Below are 26,839 nucleotides of genomic sequence, written 5' to 3'. Positions count from 1 at the left end.
ACGGGGTCAATTTTTTGCCGACTTCGCCAAGCCTGGTTCAGTCTTCGTCGTCGTTGAACTTGTCTTTTGTGTCTATGAGAAAAGTGATTCAAAATCCACGCGAAGCATCCGTCACTATGACGTCGCATTTTTTTTATTAGCGCTAGTACATAGAACCATTCTCAGGGTGGCGTAGCGGTGCAAAGAAACTCGAGCCTCACTGAGTGGGCCGCATGAGGTCTATGCAAGTTTCACTTCCATGGGATCTACCTTGTAAATAAAACCACGCCTGGAGAATGAGGTAGGCGGCCAGTATTAGTATTATTAGTTGGATGTGGGCTGTGTCACTTCGTGCCGTACGCTGTGGTATTCAGTGCATTTTTGCGGCTGAAAGCACTGTTTGCCACAACTCTGCTTGTTGTCATCGACCGATAAGCATTCTTACATTTAGGGGTCACCTGTTGGGAAATTTCGGCGCGCACTTACTCGGAGCAAGTGACGACGCGATTACAATGCAGGTAACAGTGCTAAGACGATGGCCAGTTGGTTGATCGTCGTTTCAGATGGGCTACTTGCGAAAACAAAAGGAGAGAAGGACAAATGACAAAAGCGAAAACTTACAACCGTTTTTATTAAGTTCCGATGGAATGTTTTTATACCGAGGTGAAATCATATCATGAGTGCATATTATATTCGTGTATGCTTGCGATCATGTCCACATTGCGCGACAGATGGCGAGCTTACACATGTTTCTTTTTCCGCTCTAGATGTCAAAACAGCTTCGCAATTTTACTTTCAATTCCCTTTTCCTTGCCTCCTGTTACCGTTCTGACAACTACAGGCTTTTACTTCGTTTACACCAGCCACAATGCTACGCAAAATTGTTCAGGGTGAGAAATTTGCCAGTCATTATTTGTTTGAGTAGCCCCGTGTTCACACGTTTTCTCAATTGTCTGATGTACCGTTTCCCGCACGATATTGGGATCTTGGGTATTCCCTACTTCTAACAAGGAATGAATTTTTCGTCGCGGGAAATGTCACGCTCTTTGCTTATTGCACACTCTTCTTTCTTGCTTGTATTGCTAGAAATTCTTCACAGTTCTTTTGGGGCCCTCAACAAAACCTTCATCTCGTGTTTATTTGCCGTTCGACATTTTGTGAACTTACGGTATAGACACCGTGGAAGATAGGAAGAGTGTGAAGTTTCCCGTGGAAAAAGATTCATTCCTTTCCAGAAAGACATGATATACAGTATCGCCTGAATATTGGCCAAGGTTTAACTCCGTTTAAAATGAATAGGAAGCGCACCGTTCGCTATGGTTTTGCTTGGCAGTTTGGCATTGAGAAGCTGGCTTAGCGATGTCAGCGCTCGTAAAGCTCCCTAGATGGAGGAAATCATTCGGGCGCTTTCCACTATGGCACCTCTTTCTGTCCTTCACTTCCACCTTCTTTTCTCCCACCTACGGCGCGGGTCAGTTTTCCAGCATGAAGTGTGAAAGATACTCCACCTTTCTTTTTTCATGCAGCAATTCGCAATTCACACAGAGTATGCAAGGCGCACGTCTACTGTGCGATGAGTGCACGTTAAAGAACACCAGGTGATCGAAATTTCCGGAATCCTCAACCACGGCGTCTCTCATAGCCTGAGTTGCTTTCGGGCGTTAAGCCCTGTAATCTAAATAACTAAACCACAGCAAATGTTTTTTGTTTGTTCCGTTTGCGGAAACGAAAAGCGCAGTATTTGCCTCACTCCAGGGTGGACACCTACACGAAGCTGAAAAGCAAGCGTTAGACGCGTTGGCTAGGCACTGAATCTTCTGATTAGTGCCTGCGTACTAATATCCCGCGAAAAAATCGGGCGTTCGGGAAGATGTGTAAGCGCGAGGCAACTCGACCATAATAATTACTGCGGTAAAATCATCCAACCGGGAAATTTAGCGCATTATTGCCGCCGATGCAAAAAGAAAAAAAGAGCTGTGGTTTAGCTTGAGGTTAAACCCGTAGTTACGCGAGAGCAACCAGCATGGCTAGGCTTAGGCTCGGCTTGAAAGTAAAGACATGACTTTTGCACATAGTAGTTAACTCTATGGTTTCAGATGTATTTATACCATAGGGGAATCATTTCACGTATGAGCACCCCTTGCCTCTGGTCGTTGACCATTCTTATTCAGGTCTAGAATACTTCTAGTGGTATGACATCGTCTCTACGTCGAACTGTGCGGCACACCGCCGTCACAACGTTCGAACGAACCGTCTGTCCTAGCAACTCGCTGTTATCGTTCGCGTCTCCCAAGTTATCTGTCCTCTTCTTCTTATTTTCCTTTCTTTTTTTTCTCCTTCTTCTTCGTCTACAGGCACGGCGAAATGGCGAGACTGTGGCCAATGTAGCTGTCGCAACTAGAAAAGTGCAATCATTTGTTTCACAGAATGGTACTGGAGTCAAGGAAAAAGAGCGAACTTAAAAGAAATTGTAGAAGTTTTTCGATATCAAGAGGGGACAAAAGAAGGTAAGTTCACCATCGGTTGCGCCTACTGAAACCAAGACAGGAATGACAGGTGTGTAGATGCGAGGTAAGGGGCTATGTGGAAATGATCACGTATGTACATGGATGAATATTCCCTTGTAACATGATTTCATCTTTGTATAAAACGCCTTATCAATTAGTTATAAAAAATCCTGTCTGCACTTGAAACGCATCTGAAACGAAAATGTAGGCCTATTTCAGGTCAAGGGAAGGCAGCGGTGTGCTGCGTGTAGTGATTATGCAAGCGAAGAAAGAGAAGGAATGTGTGTTTCGGCGTGAACACACCACATTGCCTCTCTCTCTCTGGTGAGGACTCCGCGCAGGATAAAAACTTGGTAACAGAAAAAAAGGCAGCCTACGAGCACCGGAGTCTGCCAGCCAGCATTACCTGACGCCGGCAGCATAACTCCCCGGCAGAGTTGGAATCAAAGTTTGAACTTTGATATGCACAGTACCCGTTAATGTGCCCACGTTGTTTAGTGCGCGGTTGGGAAATCACCCTAGTTCCTTTTCCAACCATGTAAAACGATGAAAGAGCGTCCGCCATGTTTGGCCTTTCGTTATATGCTAGTTTCTTTTGCCATGTGTTGCATCGGAATATGCGAAACAAATGAGTACGTATTTTTTTTCAACTCGTGCGCAAAAACCATGTGAATAAAATTTGTCGCTGTAATCACTGCGACTGATGCATATGTGGCTGCCTTTATTTGTTTGGTGCTAATGTAGTGTAGTCAGATTTTGTTTTTTGTTTACAATGTGGTCTGTAGATGCTCTCTTTGACCGTTTCTGTTCATGCGTTTGCGCATGTCCTTTCCAATATGCATGACGGCAAAAACGACATACACTGTGTTAATTGCAATAATGGTATTTATATTAATAAGTCAACTAATGTTTCCTGTAGAACGGCGTGGTTAGATCCAACGCTGACCCTGAAAACTGATTTTACGTGCCTTTTAATGACCCTCCCACTAGCCATGCATGTGGACATATAGTCTTATGTAAGCGGCTTTGTAAGCAGGTGTTTACCTTCCAACTAATTAAATAAAATAAGGCAGAGCGTTGTTAGTTCTACTTGTAATGTGCCATGTCGTGGTGTTGCCTTTGAAATAGCAAACATGCATGAATTGACTCGAATCTTCCAACTTTGCACTAAGTGTTACACGCGGAATGAAGCGCGTGTAATAGAAACAGTCTAGAGGGCACTTTGGACCACTAAAATGAGATGAGGCGAAATCCATTATGGCGTGGTGGATCGTAGCCCTCCACTACAGCACCTCTATCTCCCACTCTTCTTTTACTCCCACCTTCCTCCTTTCCTTTACGGAGTGGTACATGTGTCTGCGGAGAATCGTGGCAGATACTGCACCTTTTCTATCCTGTAAATAAATTTAAAACGCCGCTGATGCCTGCTGTGCTAACGCCTTCCAGACATCTGGGTCTGTTTGCTGTGCGGCGTTCGAGGAAGCGGCAAATGAAAGGCGCCGCACGGACGCCCGGCGGGGTCAGCTTTGTCTATGCATGAATCGCCTGGTGACGTCATGACCAGTCGTGACGGTACATACGGCGCGCCCCTTGTTGAACGCAACCAGCATTTCATTGAACGCATCAAAGTTCACCGGCGTTCTATAATTTGTTTACAGGAAAGGAAAGGCGCCGTATCTGTCACTCGCGGAATCCCGCTTTCATCCTCACGGTAGACAAGGGGAATTACGATGGGCGTTTCACGATCTGGGTCATGGCTCATGATATGTTCTGACGCCACGTCATGAATGTGTCAGAGGTCGATGTGACCGGTGAGTTAGGTCGTGAACCTAAAATTGATGGGGAACAGAAGCCTTCTGCACCTCAAATCAACACAGAAGACTCTGCAGTGACTGGCCACCAAGAACCAGCGTCTCCAGAGCCAAAACCGCCGAACCCGGGCGCGCCTGTGAGTGCCACTCAGAATGCTGTGCTTGCTACACAAGAACCACCTGTGACTGAAGGACGTCTAGATATGCCTCCTGTGCATGGAGCCAATGGAGAAGATATTGCCAGTAGATGCTCGCCTATCTTCATTCGTCGTTGATTCTCCTTCGTCGTTAGAGGGTACCATTGAGCCATGTGTGGCGCCGATCTCTGGTGCATCCGGTTCTCTGTCGGCTGTCAGTGTGGCAGCGAGCGATGTGCTCCATTCAGGTTCGTGGGCTGAAGCCTTGAGTGTATCAGAGGAGGACATGGACAGCACAGTGCCTTTGAAGCGTCCCGCAGATGATGAGGTGTGTATCGATGGTGCTAGCCAGAAGGCACACTGCGTAGAGGCCACGGGAAGGGTGACTTTAAAGAGGAGGGCGATGTCTGCCCGAAAGGCCGAAAATTTGCAGGCGGGCCACCCCATTCCAGGGGATGATGTTTAAAAGGACTGGTACCAAAAATGGCTAGCGTCGCAGAATATCAAGTCACTACCCTTAACGTCAGGGGTATGCGTAATCGTCGGAGGCAGCAGCAGAAGGCATCTGTTAAAGAAATGGAGCGCGTCTGTAGCAGCAATTCAGGAAACAAAGTTGTCCTCCAATGAAGAAACTGAAGCTGCTCTCGAGTCTTTTTTGCCGGAATATAACATTATTGTTAGCCACGCTAGAGGCTTGTCCGGAGGGTGTATGCTATTCCTGGCCAAAACGCTAGAGACGGCAGCCATGTCTTATTGCATAGATGACGAGGGGCGACTTATATGCTGTGACCTCACAATCTCAGGTGTGCAGTGGCGAATTATTTGTGTTTACGCACCCGTAAAGCAGCGAGATAGAAGGCATTTTTTTCTGCCATTAGTTAACCATTTGTGCACAGATCGCAAAATTATATTGTTGGGAGATTTTAATTGTGTTTGTAGGAATGAGGACCAATCAACGTTATGTAAGAGATATGACCCAAGTGCTGCATTACTTAACGATTTGGCTTGTGAATATAATCTTGTGGATGTGGGGCAGGAAAAAGGCGACAGTATTCATTTCACTCCTTTTCAGTTCTCCTCTAATGCCCGCCTTGACAGAATTTATGTTTCTGCAGACACGTTAGCAAATGTGCTTCTTTACTGGGTGCGGCCCATCTTCTTCAGTGACCATTGTATGGTGTCTCTTCGGGTAGGGAGGTACAGTCGGCACATACTTCCCCCTCGGTGGGAGCTGAGGAAGATGAATAACTGTCTGCTTTCAGATGAAATCTTTAAGCGTGCTGTACCTACTTGTTTGAAATACATATGGTCATGCCATGATCTGTCAGTTTTTCAAAAATGGTACTTGTTTAAACAGGAGACCAAAAACTTGGCAATCGAAGCCTCTGCAAGAATTGCGTTCCTGAAGAAACGCCACCTTCGTGAGCTTGGGCGCAATCTAACTGAGCTACATGAGCTAGAGAGGGTTAGCCCGGGTGCCTATGATGAAGAAATTAATAACGTAAAAGCAGAGCTTCAGCAATTTGCGACGGAAAGACACAAGGGGGCCCTGATAAGATCTAGGGCTCGAAGAAGGCTTCTTGACGAGCAACCTTCACGTCGGGCTCTGAGTGATGAAAGACAGAATGCTCTTACGAAAGAAATATTATGGTGACTGCACATACAGTGATGCTCCTAGTAGTCTTGCTGCTTTTTATGATTATTATCGAAAGCTGTTCGGCAGTTGTGAAGATCCAAATCAGGGTTCCGATTATAATTCCTTACTTGAGAACTTTCCTCTACTATACGATGAGAAGTGTGCTGTAGTAGAGGGGCTCATCACTTTGGACGAAATTAAATCAGCCAGTTCAGGCCTTCAGAGCCAAAAATCTCCTGGCCCAGATGATATTACTAGCGAATTTTATAGAACGTTTTTGCCTTGCCTAATGTCTGTTTTGATGGAAGTTTTCCAAGCATCTTATGATGTGGGTTTCCTGCCTCCCACTTTCTATTCAGGCCACTCAATATTAATTTCCAAAAGCAAAGATACTAAACGATTGAAAACTGTTGAAGGATATCGTCCAATTTCCCTCTGTAATGTTGATTACAAAATGTTTGCCAAGGTCCTTTGTTGTCGTCTGCAGCTGGTCATTATGGACTTGATAGGTTCAGATCAGATATGTGATATCAGAGGGCGCAGTATTCAAACACACATCCATATTGCACGTTCAGTAATCTAGACAGTATCAGATGAGACAGGCCAAGTAGCTCTGATTCAAATTGGCCTGGCCAAGGCGTTTGATAAAGTTCGGCACGATTTCTTGTTCGCGGTCTTGGAGCATGCAGACATTGGTGACATTTTGCTCAAAGGCATAAGGCTGTGTTATATGAACTCGTATATAAGACTAATTGTTAATCAGGAGCAAACGAAACCAATACCACTGGAATCATCTGTTCGTCAAGGATGTCCACTGTCTCCACTGTTGTTTGCCTTATATCTGGAACCCCTCTGTCTCAGTATAATTAACACTGCGGCCATCCGTGACTTCTCTCTGGCTCAATGTGAAGTTAAGATTTTAGCCTACGAAGACGATATCGTCCTCGTTTGTTCTGACAAAAAGAGTGTACTTGAGTGTAAAAAGAGTGCACTTGAGTGTAAAAAGAGTGTACTTGAGGCTTTACACTTGACTGAACAGTTCTACGATGTATCGGGCGCGGCTCTTAATTTAGATAAATCCAAAGGATTTTAGTTGGGCCACTGGGGCACTAGACCAAGCCAGTTTGGAGGCATATGCTGGGACTGTAGTCCTCTTCAGTACCTAGGGGTTCCGCTGCACCAAGTTCGCAACAGCAAAGCCTACTGGGATTATTGTACCTATTCGTCGACAAACACAGGCTTGGATGGGTAGGGAACTCTCAGTGTTTGCTAGGGCACAGGTCTGTAGCATATATTTGTTTGCAAAAGCTTGCGTATGTTCTTCAAGTCCCGCATTGTGCGAGAAGGAAGCTTTGTGTGGCGCTCTCAATGGCGGCGTGATAACTTGTTCTTTCCCTTAGAGTCTGGTGAAGTGGGCCTTGTTCACTTGTTTGTGCATCAACTTGTTTCCCGTTTTTTTCAAACCACCCGTTTCTTGTAGTTGTGCTCATTAGGCGTCTTAGTCCACATTTGCCTTATTCGCACAGACTGGGCAGGCTCGTCAGAGGCCTTTACGGGGATTCCTGAAGGAGGTTACTGACACTTTCAATTTTCTCACTGTGCGTTTATCTGTGAAGTACCTGTATAGCCTCTCGAGAAAGCAGACGACCCAGGCTCTCACCGAGTCTTTGTTCCCTACACCGTTGTATCGGCAGCCTTATCTGGAGTTTTTGGACACCACTGTTCTAAAGCGTGTTAGGCAAATGTGCATTCAGGCAGCTGCAAAAACTTTCTTTTTCAAATTACACACAGCGACAAGGCATTTAAGGCTATCGCCTTAATACAATTTAGGAAATATATGGAGGGACTTGAGCTCCACCATGCGGGTGTGACGAGATAATGGCGTGTCATGTGTGATTCTTTGCGGTGCGTCCTCACAGAGAAATCTATGTAGACACTATGTTCGCCCTGCGAGAGTCGCCCTTTGAAATTGCTGAAGCCACGAAAAAGCGTTGTCATGCCACTGAGTCGCCATCTCGCTTTGATTCGGGCCGTATCAGTTCTCGAAGAAGTTCGGGTAGCCTGTGCATCATCGAGCAAAGAAGAAACACCAGAACGCAGTTTGCTACCGCTTAATTATTAGTTCCATATTTAGAACTCCTCTAGTCAGATTAGCATACATTCATACGCTATCACTTTAAGTGAAAGACCCCATGAGACACCTCAACACATTTACTAGGTCGATCGACCCCAAACCCGTTTAAACTAACACGCCTTCGTGGCCTATGCGCAGCGCGCCCGTCTTGCATGCAGAGGGCCTGAGCTGGACTCCCAAAGCCGGCCTAATTAACAGTAGTTTACTTCAGCGAAATATTTCGCTGTTCTCAACTGCCTCTGTTAGAAACCTCCTCGCCACGTTTGCTTTCATTCGGGCACTCCTTTTTTTTTTCACCTTTTTCGAGTTCCTTGGATTATTCTCGAACGCCGGACGAGCGACGCAGGATGATGGCGCCGTCTTTTTCGCTTCACTGACCACTTCCAACTAGTGGGTTAAAATTTCGAGATAGCGCAGTAATCTAATGTCGTGGCCAGCGAAGCTATCTCTTTGCGTGGAACCTGGGTTGAGACCCACTGTCGGTGAGAAGTACACCTGTCGGTGTGCTTTATTATTCAGTCGTCGATCATAAAGGTCAAAGATAAAATCGGTTTCATGCTTATCTTGGAAAAACGTGGGATTGCGGCTAATAGTACCACTGCATTAAAAACTTTGCCCCCTGTGAGTTTCGCACCCCGACCGAGACAAACAGATCAGCTTCACCGCGTTAAACCGTGGCGACATTTCGGTAGCCATTTTGTTTTTTCTTACTCGCTAAACTGCCTGCCTGCCATGCTGAGGTTCTGATGGCAACTTCCTCTCTTCTGACAAAGTTGCGCTCAAGTTAGGAATGATCGGTATTCACAGTGAACGTTTAGCTGCATTTTAACACCTGGATTCCAAGTGGCGAATGAATGACGTTGGGCTCTCATGAGTTTCCCGGCTTTCCTGCCGTTTGACATTGTCTTGTACAAACGCGCGTGTAGCCTAAACAGATTGCGCCTGCTTTCTCGGGTTAGCATGACGGCTAAGCCGAGCTCATTCGGGCCAGGCAGAGTATCTCCGTGTAGGCCGAACAGACCAGCAGTGGATAAGGCGATGAAAGGAGTCATCGGATCTGATGTCGCGGCACATAGGACGAAAGCTATACTAAACCAGGGCAAGCGGTGCTACTGCACGAAGACCCGCGCTAAACTATGCTACATAGTCTGTCATTTTTTATAGAAGATGAAAGTGTGAGCATCAGTGTATGCCAGAATGCACAAGCCACAACACGTACGTAAGCACAGAAGGTGTACAGAAGTATACACCTGAATGAGTGGTGATCTGAATAAATGGTCATTTTTAGCTCAATACCTTGTTGTACCGTCACCGCCTAGGCCACCGACAAGGCCAGCGCACTTCAGCTGCCTACGTCATGACAGCGGATGGGCGATAAAGGGCCAGCAAATGAGGCTTCGAGCAAGGATCTGAATCCAGTCACGTGGCTTCCCCTCGTCACTTTGCTCACACCAAAGGTGTGCACGGGTCGAAATTCTGAGCCCGAGCCCGGCACGAGCCCAAACGCTACAGGCCCGGGCCCGGCCCTGCCCGACGCTAAAAGGGCCTTAGCCCGGCCTGGTCCTGTTATCAGACTTAAGGCCCGGGCTCGGCGCGGCAGGACCTGAATCCGGATCATGAATCCAGCAGCGGTGAAGAGTCTTCTGCTCCTCTCTAACTTTTCGCTGGAGTGATTTATACGTTCTTAGCAAGAGAATTAAACTTTGGGTACACAGCTTCCTTGCTTCTCTAAAAGCGCGCAGGATCGAACAATTAGCAAAGGGTTAAGGCCGAGTACTCGATGAGCTCGCCTCGCTCACCGTGCGCATATCACGGTGCCGCAAGACGCGCCTAAACTGCATTGTCTGGGTTGAGCAATCGTGAGGCAACTTTAGCACTTCGGACGCTCTGGTGTTATGCAGTGCTTCCCCCGAACCGATGTCAAACCCAGGAGAAAGCCACAAATTAACACACACGCCAAAGGCGACAGCGTGGCGCGAATCTCGAAACAGATAATGAAACGTCTCTGTTAACACTCGCGCTTTCGTAAAAGTTGCGGTAATCGGGATGGGTGTGTCCGGCCCGTCCGGCTGACCTGAGGCAGATGTGTCCTGGCCCGTGCCCGGAACCGGCCCAAGGCCGAGGGCTTCAGAGCAGCCCGAGCACGGCCTGTGGGCCGGGCCGGGTACGGACTTTCGGGACGGCCCGAGCTCGTGCACACCTCTAGCTCACACCCATGAGCGAAGTTTCATTTGCTAAACCCCTATCGCCCATCCCTTGTCGTGCCATTTTGCTGCTTATAAAGATCATCGCTAGGCCTTGGTAATATCTCGGCAGTGGTCGTTTGTTGCTCCTCCTTTTTTCGTGTTCCGTTGCACTGGTTCACAAAAAAGAAAATGTTTTAACGTGAAGCTGTCAAGACAACTTTCCTGGTAAGAACAGATCAGTGGCTTGACATTCTTCATGTCATTTAGCCGCTTAGTGGGTTTCACTGTGCGAGGAAAAATTTGTGTCAGATAAAATGTTTATTCCCGTCGAGAGTCACGGACACCTGAGTAAATCAGCAAGTGCGCATAAGTTGCGCATCTGGCGGGAAAATTAGCGTAGCTGCACTTTTTGTTTTTGTGAGCCGCGAGAAGTATCAGGCAAGCGAATGACTGCTTACTTTCGATATGCCTGGATAAAACAAGCGTTTGATTTTAATTATAGCGCATGATACACGATAAACATCAGCAGATGTAATCGTTTGCAACCTTCGCTCACACTCGAATAACAGCCGCCGCAACGGAGAGGCTGACCATGTCTGTCATGTGAGTCGTCCGGAGAGAAGATAATGTCCAGGCCTTGTCTGTTTAGGCGGCATTGATACAGGACGGCCTCTACAAAGGGTGCCGACTGTGTAACGAAGCTTACGGTATTCGGCGGAATGGCTGAGGGTAATTAATGTCAGTCAGGAAACATCGCTATTTTCGCCCAGTATTGAAGCCTAGACACGGCGTAGTCTCAATACTTCAAAGCTTTAGTCAGGCCATCATACAGAGTGCCTGTGAAAGAAGTACTAAGTACGTGTCATGGGCAGCAAAAGAATACAGGCCACGTGCTTTTGGAAAATAATTCCAGCACTGCCTCGAGACCCAGCCGATGGGTGTCGTTTGCCAGCAGAGAGGGAGTACGCTCCGTCACAGCGTTACCCACATTAGGCGAGTGGATTGAGCGATTGCGCTGCAAGAAAATATTTCCTGCGCACTCACGTCCCGTTAACTTTGCTGCTGATGGTGCAACTATTTCAAAGCATGCGTCTACAAAATTGCCTCGGCTTGTTTGAAAGGGGGACCACTGCGACGTGGGGTGCTCACCTTCTTTGCAGTCGTGCTTGTTGGAGTGGAGCACGAAGCCGTTCTGGCAGGCGCATATGTAGCTGCCCACCGTGTTCTTGCATATGTGCTGGCATCCACCGTTGTTGTGCGCGCACTCGTCCTTGTCTGCGAATGCCCAAGTATTATCGTCCAAGTAATTAAAAAGCGCACTCGAAGGAGGCTTGCATTATGATGCTAAATCTTCACTTCCTTTTTACACTCCATGCAAATAAAAAGAGGACAGAATACAAGCAAATAAAAGCAAGCGTTTCACGCGTTGCGTCAGAGTGCATAAGTCCGTACAGCGGCCCATAATTTGAATTTTGAATACGTCACTCTCACAAATTTGCATTTTACAGTTTTACCATACTGTGAATTACATTTCGACAAGATCAATATGACACGTTCTTCAAGCTATATATGGCGTTGTAATCAAGAGTGCTAGTGCTTTAGCAAGAGTCTGTTACGGAACCCCGAGCGTCAGCTGCTATTTTTTTTTTTTTACTGCTACCTGTTACACAACTGTGAGGAGCGCATCTCACTCATCGAGCCATATTCATATAGGCCAGCACTTATGCTGACTTTTTGCGATATGTGGAGAGATGGCGCAGTCTGTGAAGATAGCTCAAGATTGCTTTCAGAATGGTTATGTGGGTTTGAATAAACGCTTGCAGAAAATACTCCAAAAATAATTTCCCCGATTCCCACTAATGTAGTGTTGCTCTATCGAAAAATGCATGGCTCACACCTGATGGGCTGTGGTGCAATGAGCAAATATATACAAAAGGTCTAGAAAACAGCCCCAAAGCTCAACCACCCGGACACGCAGATTTCTCTTAGCACTCGTGTGCACAAAATTCTAATTACGTCAGCTACATTTTTTCGCCCAGAAGATCAAAGAGTATTCGCGATAATGTCAGCTGTCATCTTCAGACACATTGTGGCAGCAGTTGTTCGCACTTATTAGCTGATAGACTTGATACCCGCATTGAGTATCAGCGCCGCCTGCCTCTCTTCGGAGTCTCCCAAAGAAATAGCTAGCCTTTTGCTATCTATGTCTTCAACGCTGTTTTCTATAAGTGTAGTTCACGCACCAACAAGGCCGCCAAAATGTCCACTGAAAAGGGTTGCATCTCTTTAACTGGCGTACATTTCCAACAGTGCTCGTGTTAAAGACACCATTATTCGTTTCATTTCTCATTTCGCACACTCTGAGAGTGACGTCAGCATCAGAAGAAAGTAGGAATCGCAGAAATTACAAGGAATGGGGTCCGCACGTCAACGATAGACTTCCCCACTCACCGCATGCCCCGGTTCACTCTGGCTGCGATATGCAGATAATGGTGAGCCAATCAGCCAATAATGCAGTCGCTTCCCGCGGACGCTTGGAAGCCGCGGCTACGTCACAGAACGACAATGACCAATGTCAGAGGTCCAAATACAATTTAAATGGCTGAAGTATCTTTAAGGAATAGAGTCCCAGACCATCGTTGTGTTTTGCGACAAACATGCATTACGAGTGCATAGATGCCATGCGCAGAATTTCGACGGGAGAAGATCAATTTAGCCTAAGCTTCGGAAGCCCACGCGTACGAGCCGCCTATTAAGTCTTCATAATTTTTTTCGCACTAGCTAATTTATGGACAAGCTCACGTGCTGACTGGCGGAAAAAGCTAAACCTTGACAGCTTGACAGACACCAGAATGGTTAGGGCTGGCGCGTATTGGAGTGAATAAGAAGACCTTGCAAAACCAGAGCCGTACCAACTCAGGCTTACGCACAGGTTGCACGCAATGAATCCGCATACTCTCGATACGCACGTCTTTCAGTTCAAAAAAAGGAGGAACAACTTACCCGTGAGGAAGAGCGCCGCGAAGCCACTCTTCTGGACCGAGTTGTCGGAGCTGAACTCAATCCGCAGGCTGTTCCCTTCGGAGGTTATGATTGGCGGCAGATAGGAGCCGCAGAAGAGGCCGTGCTTGCGGATTGTGTTGTCGCCCATCTTGCTGTGGATGTCAACCTTGTCATACTCGCAGTCTTGCTGCAAGGACATCATGGAAACCACTATAACCTGGCTTTGAAAGGCAACGACAAGAGATAAGTACTACAGGTCACCTTGCGCAAGATGCAAAAAAGCGTCGGATTTTTTTTTTTACTCAACCAAGGAAGATGCTCAGCCTGAGTGAATAACTGAACGCAAGCTTATGGCCATCTATATAGACCAGGTATTTCTTTCTGAAACACGAAATGCTATACGCCAACCCACATCCAGCACAGCACGCCCAAAGAAGAGGTATATCCATAAAATTAAGTCATTTACTCTTGTTTTATGGGGTCATGAAAGTATGTTCATTAAAGGGACAGTGTATTGCCGGAGACGAGTAAAATAATATTGGCATATTCTGGTAGATCTTACCACTTGGTGACGGCAGCAAGGGAAGAACTCGCGGTTTATCCAGGACTTTATATTTTAGATTGATCAGGAAAGTCAGCTTTTAGCAGATGGCGGCGCCATACAGTGTACTTTCGTTGCTACATAATTTAATCTCTTTGGAGTGTCTGAAGTAAATGTAGTACTGTATTTTTTTACTATGGCACAGCGTCATCTATCTATATGAGCACACGTATTTGTGCTCATATAAACTTAAGGCAGCCAAGATTTTCTCTTTCAACCAATAGGTTACTTTTATTCTTAATCTTGCTGCTCGCTTTTAAAATGCATTCAAAGCAGGAAATCATACAACCAAACACGCCGCCCTACTTGTAGTGGCGCTGCCATCTGCCGTACTGCTATAGACAAGCATCAGCCCGTGACGTCAGTAGAGATGAGGCGGCGCTGACGACAGCAGTGACTTTCGCGGTGTAGGCAAAAGCCCGAGCCATCTGCATTGGATGAGCGGCGTTTGCTGTGTTTTTGAGCATAATTCCTGAATCCCTGCAAGCTGGTTGGTTGCGCCACGAGGCACTAAAAAGAAAATGGCACCTGTTTTCACATGTTTCTTGCTGTCGGATAAAGATGAGAGCGAATGGCAGTGGCGTTGAGCTCGAGAAGTAGACCCTTCGGCCAAGGATTGTCTTCGCAGCTAACCTCCGTTGTGCTTCTGCATTGGAACTCTATAAGTTAGTTTGCAACTCTTAATTTTTGTGGTTGCTGTTCAGCCGCACGATGAAGAGTGCATTAGCAAACGCCTGCAGCTCGTGCATCTTTTAAGTCATAAGAAGTTTTGAGGCGATATTCCGTGTGCGTATTATCTTAATCGAAGGCAGAAAAGCCACGCTGTGACATCTCTCACCTGCAGTACTATCCGTGTATATGTTCGTACAGAAAAGGACGCAAAAGCTACTGCGAAAGTAACTGCAGTTACCTTGAGCGGTCACTACAGCGCGATATTGCCGAAACAGGCCGGTCTAGTGAAGTATAACTTTTCTGTTCTCACTTTCACGAGTTTCAACGAGTGACTCTTCATCACCAGTCCTAGAAAGTCGTGCAGCAAGATTTTTCAGATTATTAAATTTTCTTTTGAAGGACATTAAGAACCTGACGAACGAACGAGACTTGGAATGGGAGCAGTTAGGGATAAGGGTAGATGGAGAATACCTCAGTAATCTGCGATTTGCTGATGACATTGCCTTGCTAAGCAACTCGGGGGATGAACTGCAAATAATGATTGATGACCTAGACAGAAAAAGTAGAAAGGTAGGCTTGAAAATCAATATGCAGAAGACTAAGGTAATGTTCAACAGCCTCGGGAAGGAACAGCAGTTTACATTAGGTAGCGAAATACTGGAAGTAGTAGGCGAATATGTCTACTTAGGACAGGTAGTAACCTCAAATCCGGACCATGAAAAGGAAGTAACAAGAAGAATAAGATTGGGATGGAGCGCATTTGGCAAGCACTCGCAGATTATGACTAGCAGCTTACCGGTATCGCTCAAGAGGAAAGTATACAACAGTTGCATCTTGCCTGTACTCACTTATGGGGCTGAAACGTGGAGGCTAACCAAGAGAGTTCTACTTAAGTTGAGGACAACCCAGAGGGCTATGGAACGAAAAATGGTAGGGGTAACATTAAGAGATAGAAAGCGTGCAGAGTGGGTCAGAGAAATAACTCAAGTTACCGACATTCTAGTGGAAATTAAGAAGAAGAAATGGACATGGGCAGGACATGTAGTGCGAAGAGAGGATAACCGATGGTCACTGAGAGTAACAAATTGGATTCCAAGGGAAGGAAAGCGTAGCAGGGGGCGGCAGAAAGTTAGGTGGGCGGATGAGATTAAGAAGTTCGCAGGGGTCAAGTGGATGCAGCTAGCACAGGACCGGGTTAAGTGGAGAAATATGGGAGAGGCCTTCGCCCTGCAGTGGGTATAATCAGGCTGATGATGATGATGATGATGAACGAACTAAATATCCGCGTACAACCTAGCTCTGATCGAGCAGGATATTCAAGTATCGTATATCTGATATATGAAGCCTAATGTCCCAAAGTAGATTCGGCTATGAGGGGTGCAAAATAACCAGAATAAGATTATACGCATTTGAATGAAAATGTTCCAAGTATATTAAAAACGGATCAGCAGATCGCCTAAATTTCGCTGCAAACGATCGTGGAGAACATTGTACTTGCGCTCATGCACCTCTCCTAAAGAGCAAAAAGAACAAAATGACAGCATTCTTAAAAGCCCTCATGTATATGACCTTGACCTTGAATGACCTTGACGCGTCTATATGATGAAACAAATGTGAAACGTTTATTTTTTTATCGACCAGGATAAAACAAGTTGGCAGCGCATTATAGGCGAATGTTACAAAGAACTAAAAGATTGAGTTCTTTTTATTCGCTGAAATGTCACTTAAGCTACAGGTATAGTGACCTAGAAATATGATATCTAGTTCCCTATAGTTGTCGGTACTATTGTTCTTTAGAGTAAAGGTGTTTGGAGCAGCGGAAAGACCATCATCTTCGTCATATGAAAAAAACATTTCTAGTCATTCATATTGTTGTCCTGCTTTCATGCGCTAGCCCGGGAGGTGAACAATGTTGACTATTAGTTTTTCTTATACATGGCGCTTTCACATTTTCCTTTACCTTAATCAGTCACTACAGCCGCCCAACGCAACCGCGCGCTGTTGAGGCTACGGCTACAGGCGCCAATGCAGCTCTTCGCCGGATAATTCTAGCAGTAATCGGCTCCAAAAGTGCTTACTCTCCAGGCATAAACCAAGCCATTGCTACACAAAGGCGAAACGTACGTATCAGAATATTCGCACGCGGGAACTGGTTTCGAAGGCAGTGTCGCTTGCCGCTGTGTAGGCACGCTACGTTTTTGCCTACACCCCATTTCGCTGCCGGTTGCAGCGCCACCTTTGTTTACAAACATGACGATTGTCTTATGCATAAACGGTTGTTGGTATCTGCGGTAGATGTCACCGGGTTTATTTAGTTTATCTATTCATTTCAGTCTATTCCAAGCTATTTTGGTACTCACAATTATAGTTTTAACAAAATCTGTGCATCTTAGTTAAACGCGCTCTGCACGCGACTTAAGTGGTGCGGCAGGCGTCGTGGTTACAGCGCTGTATAGAGTTACTGTACTAACTGTATGTCCTGTCCACGACGTCAGTGTCTGCAGACGCAGACTACTAATGAGAAAACGAGACTATCACATGGAGACATTAGGTGTTTTATGATTCTGCCGTATTTCTCATCTAGCTCCACAGCCGGGTATTCGTTAATTTAGGGATCGAGCTGTCCAATGAAGCAAGAAAAAATTGAAAAGTCGCACATCGCACTTGGTGCGGCTAGAAAACAGGCATGCCCACATGCTACCCACACCGGTCCCTTGTAGGGAGGTAGAACATAAATGAGGGCTTTGTGCAGGAAAAGCAATTCAGACCGGCTGCCCAGACAAAGGCGCTACGGTTTCACATAGATCCAACACAGTGACATCGAGTAGTTTTCTGGTTCTTTTTTTTTTTCGTGCCATGATCAAGCAACCTTTGACGCCGTTGCTAGAAGTTTTTGTGAATGCAGCCAGATGTAGTTATTTTGTCGCTTTTTTGGCACGTTTTGTGGACACAGCTCCGCGACTCGGCGTCGTTATGACGACTACGTCGAAAGCCCCACTATGCAGATAATCTGGCGTCAGCATTGTCCGTGTTAATGAAAATCACAATACTTCTGCATTTCAGGCGTTAGTTGCAGGCGATATGGCCGGGCACTCATTAGTCTACGGATTGTGTGACGCCATAAGACAATATGACAGGAGTTGGCGGAAGATAGCAATCGAAATCGGGACCGTCGAAGCCTGAGTCAGGCAGGAACATTCATACAGCTGGTCAAAAAGGGGCTCTCTATTTACGGCGTCTCTTTTGCACATAATGTGGCAGCTTAGGACTATATGCTGATGAGTATGTGTGGGATAATGGTACCAAACATTAAGACAATTTTGATTAAGCGAGGAGCAAATGCATGCACGTGAACGAGGATCTGGAAAGGGAACCGCAGACGGGAGCCATGAACGTTGGCGCGTGTCTCTTAAGTGTCTCTTAAAACACACAAAGCGTTCACTCTGGCTCCATTCCAACCTGATACGCGAGGCTGTCGAGGCAAGTGTGCACACAACTAAGCGCTGCTGACAACTGCCACCGAGCTCCCCCTTGGCCATGTCATGTGACCAGTGCATCCGTCAGTTGCGCGTGCGCCTGAAAATTCGCCAACCTCACGAGGTCTCATGAGACGACCAATCAGAGCTCAGCTGTCTCCCCCGCCATCTGCCAGGGCATTGCAAAACCGGGCATGGTGAGTTACTTGTGACGCCATTACCATCTCGACCAACGATCGACTGATTTTTCGCGGCCTGGTCATGTGACCTTGAGACGTCACGGACCTTTCGACAAAGCAATTTATGGTATTAACGCTACTCGAAATCGCAGCATGTGAAGTCCCTGATGAAAAATCGGGTAAGAATATTATACCAGATTTTGTATACGGATGGTACGGACCGTAAGATGTAATGCGAAGATGTATTATACACGATTTTGTAAGGTGGCACGGACCGGAATGAAAACATGTGTAGGATTCAGACAGGATCGCTCTGAATGTATAGTGTCTGGGAAAAAAAAACTGAACCAGGGGCCCTATTTTCGACACACATGGCCGCCGCTCGGCGCCATATTGTTTCTCTGATTGATTGTCAAAAACAAGTGATGTGTTTCAAATTTGTAGCGCGAAATTGCGGTCTGTCGAAATGGCTTTTTGCGGTGACGTAAAAATGACGTGACGTGAAAACGAATTTTTAACCGCGCTTTTCATGATGCCTGGATGGTATTTAAGGAATTACGAAGGGAAAACGTAGGTATAAATGACAGAGAGGAAAGCACTTACGATTGCATTACGACTGGGATGACATGAACTACCCACTGTCAAGAGCCGCCTCCTGAAATCTGATTGGCTGAAGTTGTGTGGTGGGAAAAACGTCATCCTTAAACGTTATATGTTGACGTCAAAATGACGTTTCATTGCGTAAAGAATGTGATATCATTGCTGTAAATGACCAAACTTGTGCGCCACATTTCGGACCATTTCAGGCGGCCGCATAGCCGGCACCACATGGAAATAATCGGGGGCTGAGCAAAAAATATCACATCATGGCAATTTGTGATTCTAGTGACTGATAACCGATTGGTGTGTGATAGGCAATGATGAGTTAAAGAAATAATTGTAATTAACTGATTAACTGACGAATAAAGAAATGAACAAAAGTATTGGAAATAAGGGCATTCAAAAGTGTAAAGTTATCAGAATGAAACGCCAATGCTTTGTGATGCTCATCAAGAAAATTCAAAGTGTGTAACTCATAAATTAAAATTAAGTAATTGAAAAATGAAAAATTGTAGAGAGGGGGTTCAGAAATGTCAAAATGCTCAGAATGGTGACAGGCTGATGGAAAAACGTTATTGAGAGACAAGAGAGGGGATGTTCTCAGAATTAAAAGATGGTTCTTGATTATTGTATTTAAGAAATTATAGAGTGTTCAATTGATCAATATTTCCTTGAAATAATTGAAAAAAAAAATTAGAAAAACGGGATAGAAGGTGCAGAAATTCTGAGTATGGAAAGGAAGTTTAGGGTGCGTAATTTATCAATTAATTGAAATAGTCGCAAAAGTGAAAAATTGCAAAAACGGGGCTTCAAAGCTGTCAACTGCCCGGAAAGAAAAGTCAATGCTTGGTGATGCTAATTAAAAAACTTTAGACTGTGTTATTGATGAACCAATTTTTGAAATATTCGAAAAAAATTAAAATAGGAAAAGGGGGCCTAAAGGGGTCAGAATGATAGGAATCAATATCCAATGCTTGATTATGCTAATTAAGGGAAGTTAGAGCGTGTAATTGGTCAAGTAATGAATTAAACGAATTGAAAAAAATAAAAAGGTAAAAAGGTAAAATAGGGTTCAAAATTTCAAAATGCTAAAAATGAAAAGTCAATGCGTCAAGATGTTAATGAGGAAATTGCAGAGTGTGTGTTACTAATTTAATATTTAAATAATTTAACAAAATGAAAAATGCTTTCAAACGTATAAAGCTGCTAAGAATGGAAAATCAATTTTTGCTGACACTAAATATTAATGTATAAAGAGAAATAAAAACAAAATAGAAATAAAAACCAGAAAAAAATAAATATAACACAACATAAAAAATAAAAGCAAAAGCATCCGTGTGTGTGAAACGCTATATTGAGTCATAGCCGTAGCGGCGGAGCTGAAGTGATCCTTTATTTTGTTTCTGTTGTTACCGAGTGATAACGAAGTGCTATCCTATCTTTGAGCCATGTATGAATAGTTTGAGGGAAAACGATTGTTTGGAGGTTTTGTTTTAGCACGCACGTGCTTTGCGATGCGTGTTATGTTATTTTAGCTTAGTGACGAACGCCATAGGGATACAATGAAGGTTGGCGACAGTTATGAATTGTGGCGCGTCCTTCGTGTCTTAATTGTCATCTGGATTTTGCATAAAGCCGATATTTGCTAACAGACCTTTGCAACAGTGACATCTACTGACTTCTAGTAGACTAGGTGACGTGTCTTTGTGTCCGCGCGAAAACGCTTAGATTTCAGAGATACCGCTGACACAGTGGAATTGTGAATGTTTACTTGAGTTTTGGCCAGAGTGACCTGGGTAAGTCGTTGCAAGTGCCCCGTGTAGCACGTTACGTCGATAAGAAAATAAGGTCTTGACGTACCATCATGATAATAAAGTTAATTAATCAATCCATTGCACACTCCAATTTTTTTTAATTAGCATCATCAAGCACTGGCTTTCTATTCCGGGCACTTTTACACCTAACAAGCCCTTTTTCGTATTTAGCATTTTTTAATTTATTTCAATTGGCTTTGATCAATTGCATTTTCTAAATATTTTAGATAGCATCAGCAAGCATTGGCTTTTCATTCTGAGTATTTTGACACCTTTGAAACCACTTTTTCTAATTTTTTCTATCTACAATTCACCAAATATTCAATTAATTATGATTTTATTAACTCGTCATCGCCAATCACACACCAATATGTAATCAATCAGTACAACCAAAAATCAGCATCATACAAATTTTTTCCGCAGCCCCCGAATATTTTCGACACGCATTGACTACTACTACTATTATGACGATGACGGAGCCGACGGCTTTTCGACCGAACGAGCTGAACAATAAGCTACTCTTAAAATCGGAGTTGCTTTCCCTTGTGCTATTGTTATGGCATCCAGGAACGTAATAGCTCAATTTTCCCAATGCACTCGGGCATACACAGGAGCTAAAAATTGTTTGGAAACGCGGCACGCAGGCACTCCAGGCGGGCGGAGCGGCCGAATGACTACATCTACCAGCATGCACCGCGGCAGCGGCGGCGTCGTGAAACTGGCCGGTGGAATCGGTCTATTGCAAAAAGAAACAAAATGCTGATACGCATGTAGTATAATCAGCGGGCGTATATCGCATTCCCTCCAGCGTTATCGCTACCACCTGACCGCTTATTTATAACTTGATGGAAGCCTTCATAAAAGATGGTTTGGTTAGTTTGTGGGGTTTAACGTCCTAAAGCAACTAAGACTATGAGAGACGCCGTAGTGGGGGACTCCGGAAATTTCAACCACCTGGGGTTCTTTAACGTGAACTGACATCGCAAAGCACACGGACGCCACTCCGTTTCGCCTCCATCGAAACGCACCCGCCGAGGTAGGGTTCGAACCCGGGTACTCCGGCACAGTGGTCGGGCGTCTTACCACTGCACCACCCCGGCGGGGCCCTTCAGAAAAGAAAAAGGTTGACGACGATAATGGTGCTCAAAAGAAGTAGGGGTGAGGTCCCGTTCCCAGAACAGCCTGGCAGAGGACAGCTGCACCGGAGTGCTTATTGCGCGCGCGCGCAAATTCTCGCTTATTTCGCCGCTTTTCTGCGTCATACGGCGCTTATCGACTGGACGGTCGACGCTCGTGCGTTCAGGTTAAAAAAGTGGGAGGGTGTACATGGAACATATTGGCTTTCAACAGGTGATGTGTTCCATGTAAAGTTTTGCTTTGATATGCATTCGCGCTCACCATTTGCGTACTGTTTAGAAAAAAAAAGTAAGTTCTCCAGAGCACTTTATGACGGTGCGCTCTAATTATATGATGTTGTTGAGTGACATTTTGTGTTGATTGCTTTTTTTTTATACAGCCAGAAAATAATCACCCTTTATTGATATGCGCTTTGCCGTTTCGACAGTAAGGAATACGCACGCGTGGCGCCGCCCTAGCTTCATACCGCGATTTCCTTAGTCATCTTTCGCTTTCTTTCCTCATTCTCCTTTTATGCCCATCTGCACGTGCAATGTTGCTTGGGCATCGTCTACTTACCCTTCCTGCTTTTCCGTTCTTCTGTTTTTCTTTCTCAGACATCTTTCACGTTTCGCAAGAGCCTTTCGCACGCCAGCGCATGAACATTTAACCAACTAGGTGTAGGGGCCCAGCGCGTGCCTTCCACTTTTCCAATTGTGCGTGCGAGTGTGTCTGTGCAAGACACACACTCTCTCTCCTCTCTATGCGCTGCTTTCCGCGCTCTACACAACTCAAGTCGACACGAGATGTTAGAAACTTTAGCAGACTTGCTGACCTGACGGTAGCTGGTCATAACGCGGCTGTTCGAAAAAGGTGGGCAGCCCAGCCAGTAACTAAGAGTAATTGATACGTTCAGACTGCGAGCGTTATCCTCGGACAGGGACCATGCCGTCTGCGCCGGCGCATCTTCGTAAATGCTGGAGCTACTTCGGAAATCTGCAGGTTCATTTTGTTTACGATGCGGTCCTTAAAGTTTTAGTTCTTGCATTTAAGAGCCGCTGATAAGTGAACGTGAGAGGTCATCGGCGTTTATGAGAAGCAGCTTTCCATGCCCATTATGCGCCAACCCACTGCGCATATTTAATTGCCATTCTTGCTCTTCAGCTGAAACTCGCGTAGGCTCTCCGTGCGTAGCTGCTGTCGAATGTCTGACCGCAATATGTCATGACACACTGAGACCGCAACGCCACAACATATTTCAATCGCCCTCACTGCAACCCGAGGCTTCCGCATCGTGGTTCCTGCAGGAGCATCGCCGTTTTTCGTACATGGCGCCAATATATAGTAGCAGACGACAGCGCTTTTTTCGATCACTTCATTTCTCTTTTTCTTCAGAATACGCAACCCGATTGTGTGCTTACGTAACCTGCCCCGTCCTACTGCACACGTCACGCGTACGTCCCAATTTGAACAAAATGGCGAATTGTCGAAAATAGGTCCCCAAGGCTAGAAAAACGTTCGCAGCCGTAAATATCGCTGCATTACGAAAAACAAAATGCGTCGGCGCCAGGATTCGAAATACCAATACACTGCAAGTACGCATGTCATACCCATACGAACATAGTACGCAAACCATTCCACCGTACACCGACTACTAGGAAAGGAAATTACTTCTTGTAGAGCATAACTGCGCTTTTTTGCAATTTCTATCTTTTTCATAAGGGCAGAAATTGCGGTCGTATTTCGTCTATTAAAGGCCCACTGTCCACCCTCCGGTCGAAAATATTTTCTTCCCCGGTGACTGTGAGACTTCGCCCCTAGAACGCAAGGCCGCAAAATGTTTTTGAAAAGAGTAACTAATAACGCAGTTACAGCCACCGCAATCACCCGATTCTGTCATGCTTCTCTCCTTCCGTTCCCTCGCAAAGGTTTTTCACTCTCCTGCCCGAGGTCGTCTAGTCTCCGCAAGACAAATTCCCCTACCTCCTCCGCATTTGGCGGGAGGTGGGGCGTGGCACTCCGCGAGCGCGAAAAAAAAAAAAAAAAAAAACGGTCGAGGGAGCGCGCGCCGCTGGATTCAGTAGATTCAGTCTGGCCGTGGCGAGGGAAAATCGCGCTGCGAGCGGTAGACACCCATCCTTCTCCCGTCAGTCAGCGAGACGGACCAATGGACATCGTTCGCGGTACGTACGTCATTGCTGTGGCCCGTCGGGCCAGCGCAGGAAACGGGGCAGCTGGCTTCCCGGAGGAGAGCATGAGTGAGCTTTGAATTGTATTTTCGATGCTTTGCGGCGCGCGTGTCACTGTAGCATTTTGCACAGACTATCTCCGGTACCTGAGACTATATCCGGTACCCGCTCCATGGGGCGCACGAGCGAGGTGCCTACGCGCCCAGTGCCGCGCCCTAACGACGCTGGAAAAGTACGCATCTCCATGAAGCGTCTCTGGCGCTCCTGTGTTGTTGCAAGACTAAGACGGCTGAAACCGGCCGAAACAGTTCGACTGATACTTGAAGCTTTTCCCGGAGCGACTTCCATCACCTTTGCACACGCTCGATGCTGCCTGCGCGATTGCAACACTCCATTCCACTTATTCAATGCTTGCCGTAAACAATGCACTTGCCTGCGCGCGGTGCTCTCGGCAGCACCTCAGACCTCTCCCCACATAGCTCCTTTAACTTAATTATTTTTGGGCTGTTTGTGGCTGGCGAGCCACAGCGAGTGCCGCCGCTACAATGCGGCGATGAGCATTTCGCTGTCGGTCGACTAACTGTAAGCAGATGTCTGCGTACCGCAACACCGATGTCAAAAAAAAAAAAAAAAAAGCAGAGAGAGATTCTGCTCCGCGCGCGCCTCAGCTCGCGCCTGACGCATCACGCATGCGCAGACAGACTCCAGCACAACGTTACTAGAACAAACTCCCATACCGCCCAGCGGAGGAGTGTGTTCCAGGTGGCGGTCGCGAGAACTAGCGGCGCTGCAGTCAACACTTGCTCCTTGCAGGGCGCGTCGTCTGCTACTCGCAAAGCGAAATCATGGAGCGACCAGCACACACGTAGCTTTTGCGTGCTGCCGTTGCACTGTACATGGCTGCAGTATAATTATAACTACATTACGACAGCTTTGGCTTCGAAGCGACGCATATCCTTGGAGAACGGGTTTCTGTTACACGAAATTCCCTTGTTAATGCTGTGAAACAAGTGTGAGCGTCGTCGTTTTGCTCACAAGCACTGTTTCTTGCTTTACTCCATAGCCTCTGTTCTGTAATATGTTCTCTTAGAGCATGGATCCTGTCATGCAAACAAATTAGTCAAATTTGCAGAGCATAGGAGCACTCGAACCTTAGAAGGTAACGCAGTGGGTGTGACTTTTGCTACTGCGCTGCGCAGATTGCCTCCATTACACGCAGAAATCTGTTAGCCTGGGCAGCCTGTTCATGCAGTACATAAAGTTTGGCTACTCACGTCAAATGATATTGTTACGTACTCAGTACGTAACGGGGGTGTTTATTGGTAGTCTAAAGCTCTGCGAGTCACGCAAGGAACACCAGCACACACCACTGTGTCTTCCGTTTCTTCTTCTCTTAAGCTTCTTCTTCCTTTCCTGACGCCCCGAAGCACGTGACACTTCCCCCCTCGCAGACGAAGCCCCGGGACAAGCAGTTTAAGGCAGGTGCCGGGGATGGAAACTTTTTAGCCGAGCCACATGCACCACTTGGGTCCGGCGTGAGCATCGGCCACTTTCGGTGCGGCGTGAAATTACATATAGTTCACGTCACTCAGGCGCTCCAAAACGACAAAAGGGCCGCTATAACGAAATAGCAGCTTCTGGGCTAAACCACGCCTGCGCAGCGGCGTCCACAGCAACACTAAATCACCGGGCACATAAGAGACATGTGGGCGTCGGTTGTCATAACGCTCCTTTGAACGTTCCTGTGAGTCTAGGATGCGGAGGCGGGCAACGCGGCGAGCTTCTTCGGCTCGACATAAAGTAGTGGCGATAGAAGGCTCGTTGTGGAAGGAGAAAGGAAGGATGGTATCAAGACAACTGCGGGGAACTCGAGCATACAAGAGGTAAAACGGACTGTAGCCAGTCGTCTCATGCTGTGCAGTGTGTTATGACCTTGCATCGTTCGCACTGGCGCGCTCTATTGTTCGCCTGTGGGCATGGATATGTGCTGCTGGTGCAAGGGCGCTAAGTGAGCCTGTTTCCATGAATCCTTTTGTGTAAGCCTGTTTTGCTTTGTGGAGACCCTGCAAATGCCAAATTGGCCCTGTCAAGGGAACGTCTAGAAAAATACAAAGAAATGTCCCCCTGTGGGAAATAGCCGGAAGTGCTTTCGTTCAATTGTTCACCCTTCCCGTCGAGAAGCGCTATTGTCCAGTGAGGAATACCTACTGTCCAAAGGAGACGACAGAGTGACACGTCCGCTGACGTACAGGACAAGAAAGGAGCAAGGTGATTACGGCCATTAGAGGATTTCCCGGGAATGCAGGAAAGATTTGCAATTGTCGGAAAGGGACAATGCTGGGAGCAGTATGTGGCGCGCACGTGCACTTGGGTTTCTGAGAAGGAAATCCACTTACCGGAACCAGCATACCGGATCTTTGCTGAAGAATAGAAATGTACCTCCTCGCCGTTCCCAAGCTCTTCCCGCCAACAAGTGACCACGCCCAACGAAACAATGCCGGACCAGTCAGTGCATCAGACCATCAATGCAGTGATGTGTTCGATTGGATGCCGATATCTGAGGGGCGTGCCCTGGAACTGGTTGGTCAGAATCTTCAGAGAGGGGCTGGACATAGGGGGTTTTAAGGACGTTGCAGAGCACGAAATGACGCTCTGAGCCCTGGGTAAACGGCTCATCCAGACGCTTCTCGCTATGAACTCTTTACGCTTGTCATTTTGTTAATATACCCTTCTTTCTCATGTAAATAATCATGTAAATAAGTTTTCTCAAAGTGCCATTAAACCTGCATGTATATATTT

General features: G+C 46.3%; 1 protein-coding gene across 1 annotated transcript in view; it reads right to left on the bottom strand.

Annotated features, from left to right (window-relative positions):
• Positions 1-26,839, bottom strand: part of LOC146182644 (protein tolkin-like) — an 803,125-nt gene that overhangs the window by 35,308 nt on the left and 740,978 nt on the right. Inside the window, exons 13-14 of the mRNA XM_084608884.1 lie at positions 13,394-13,580; positions 11,540-11,665 (exon numbers count right to left, since the gene is read on the bottom strand). Coding sequence (XP_084465010.1) covers positions 11,540-11,665; positions 13,394-13,580 — 313 coding nt within the window. The remainder of the gene's footprint in view (positions 1-11,539; positions 11,666-13,393; positions 13,581-26,839) is intronic.

Source organism: Amblyomma maculatum, chromosome 7 (assembly GCF_055883805.1).
Source record: "Amblyomma maculatum isolate TAMU_Amacu chromosome 7, ASM5588380v1, whole genome shotgun sequence".
Taxonomy (NCBI): Eukaryota; Metazoa; Arthropoda; class Arachnida; order Ixodida; family Ixodidae; genus Amblyomma; species Amblyomma maculatum.
The sequence above is the reverse complement of the archived record's forward strand: the minus strand, read 5'-3'. Positions and strand labels throughout refer to the sequence as shown.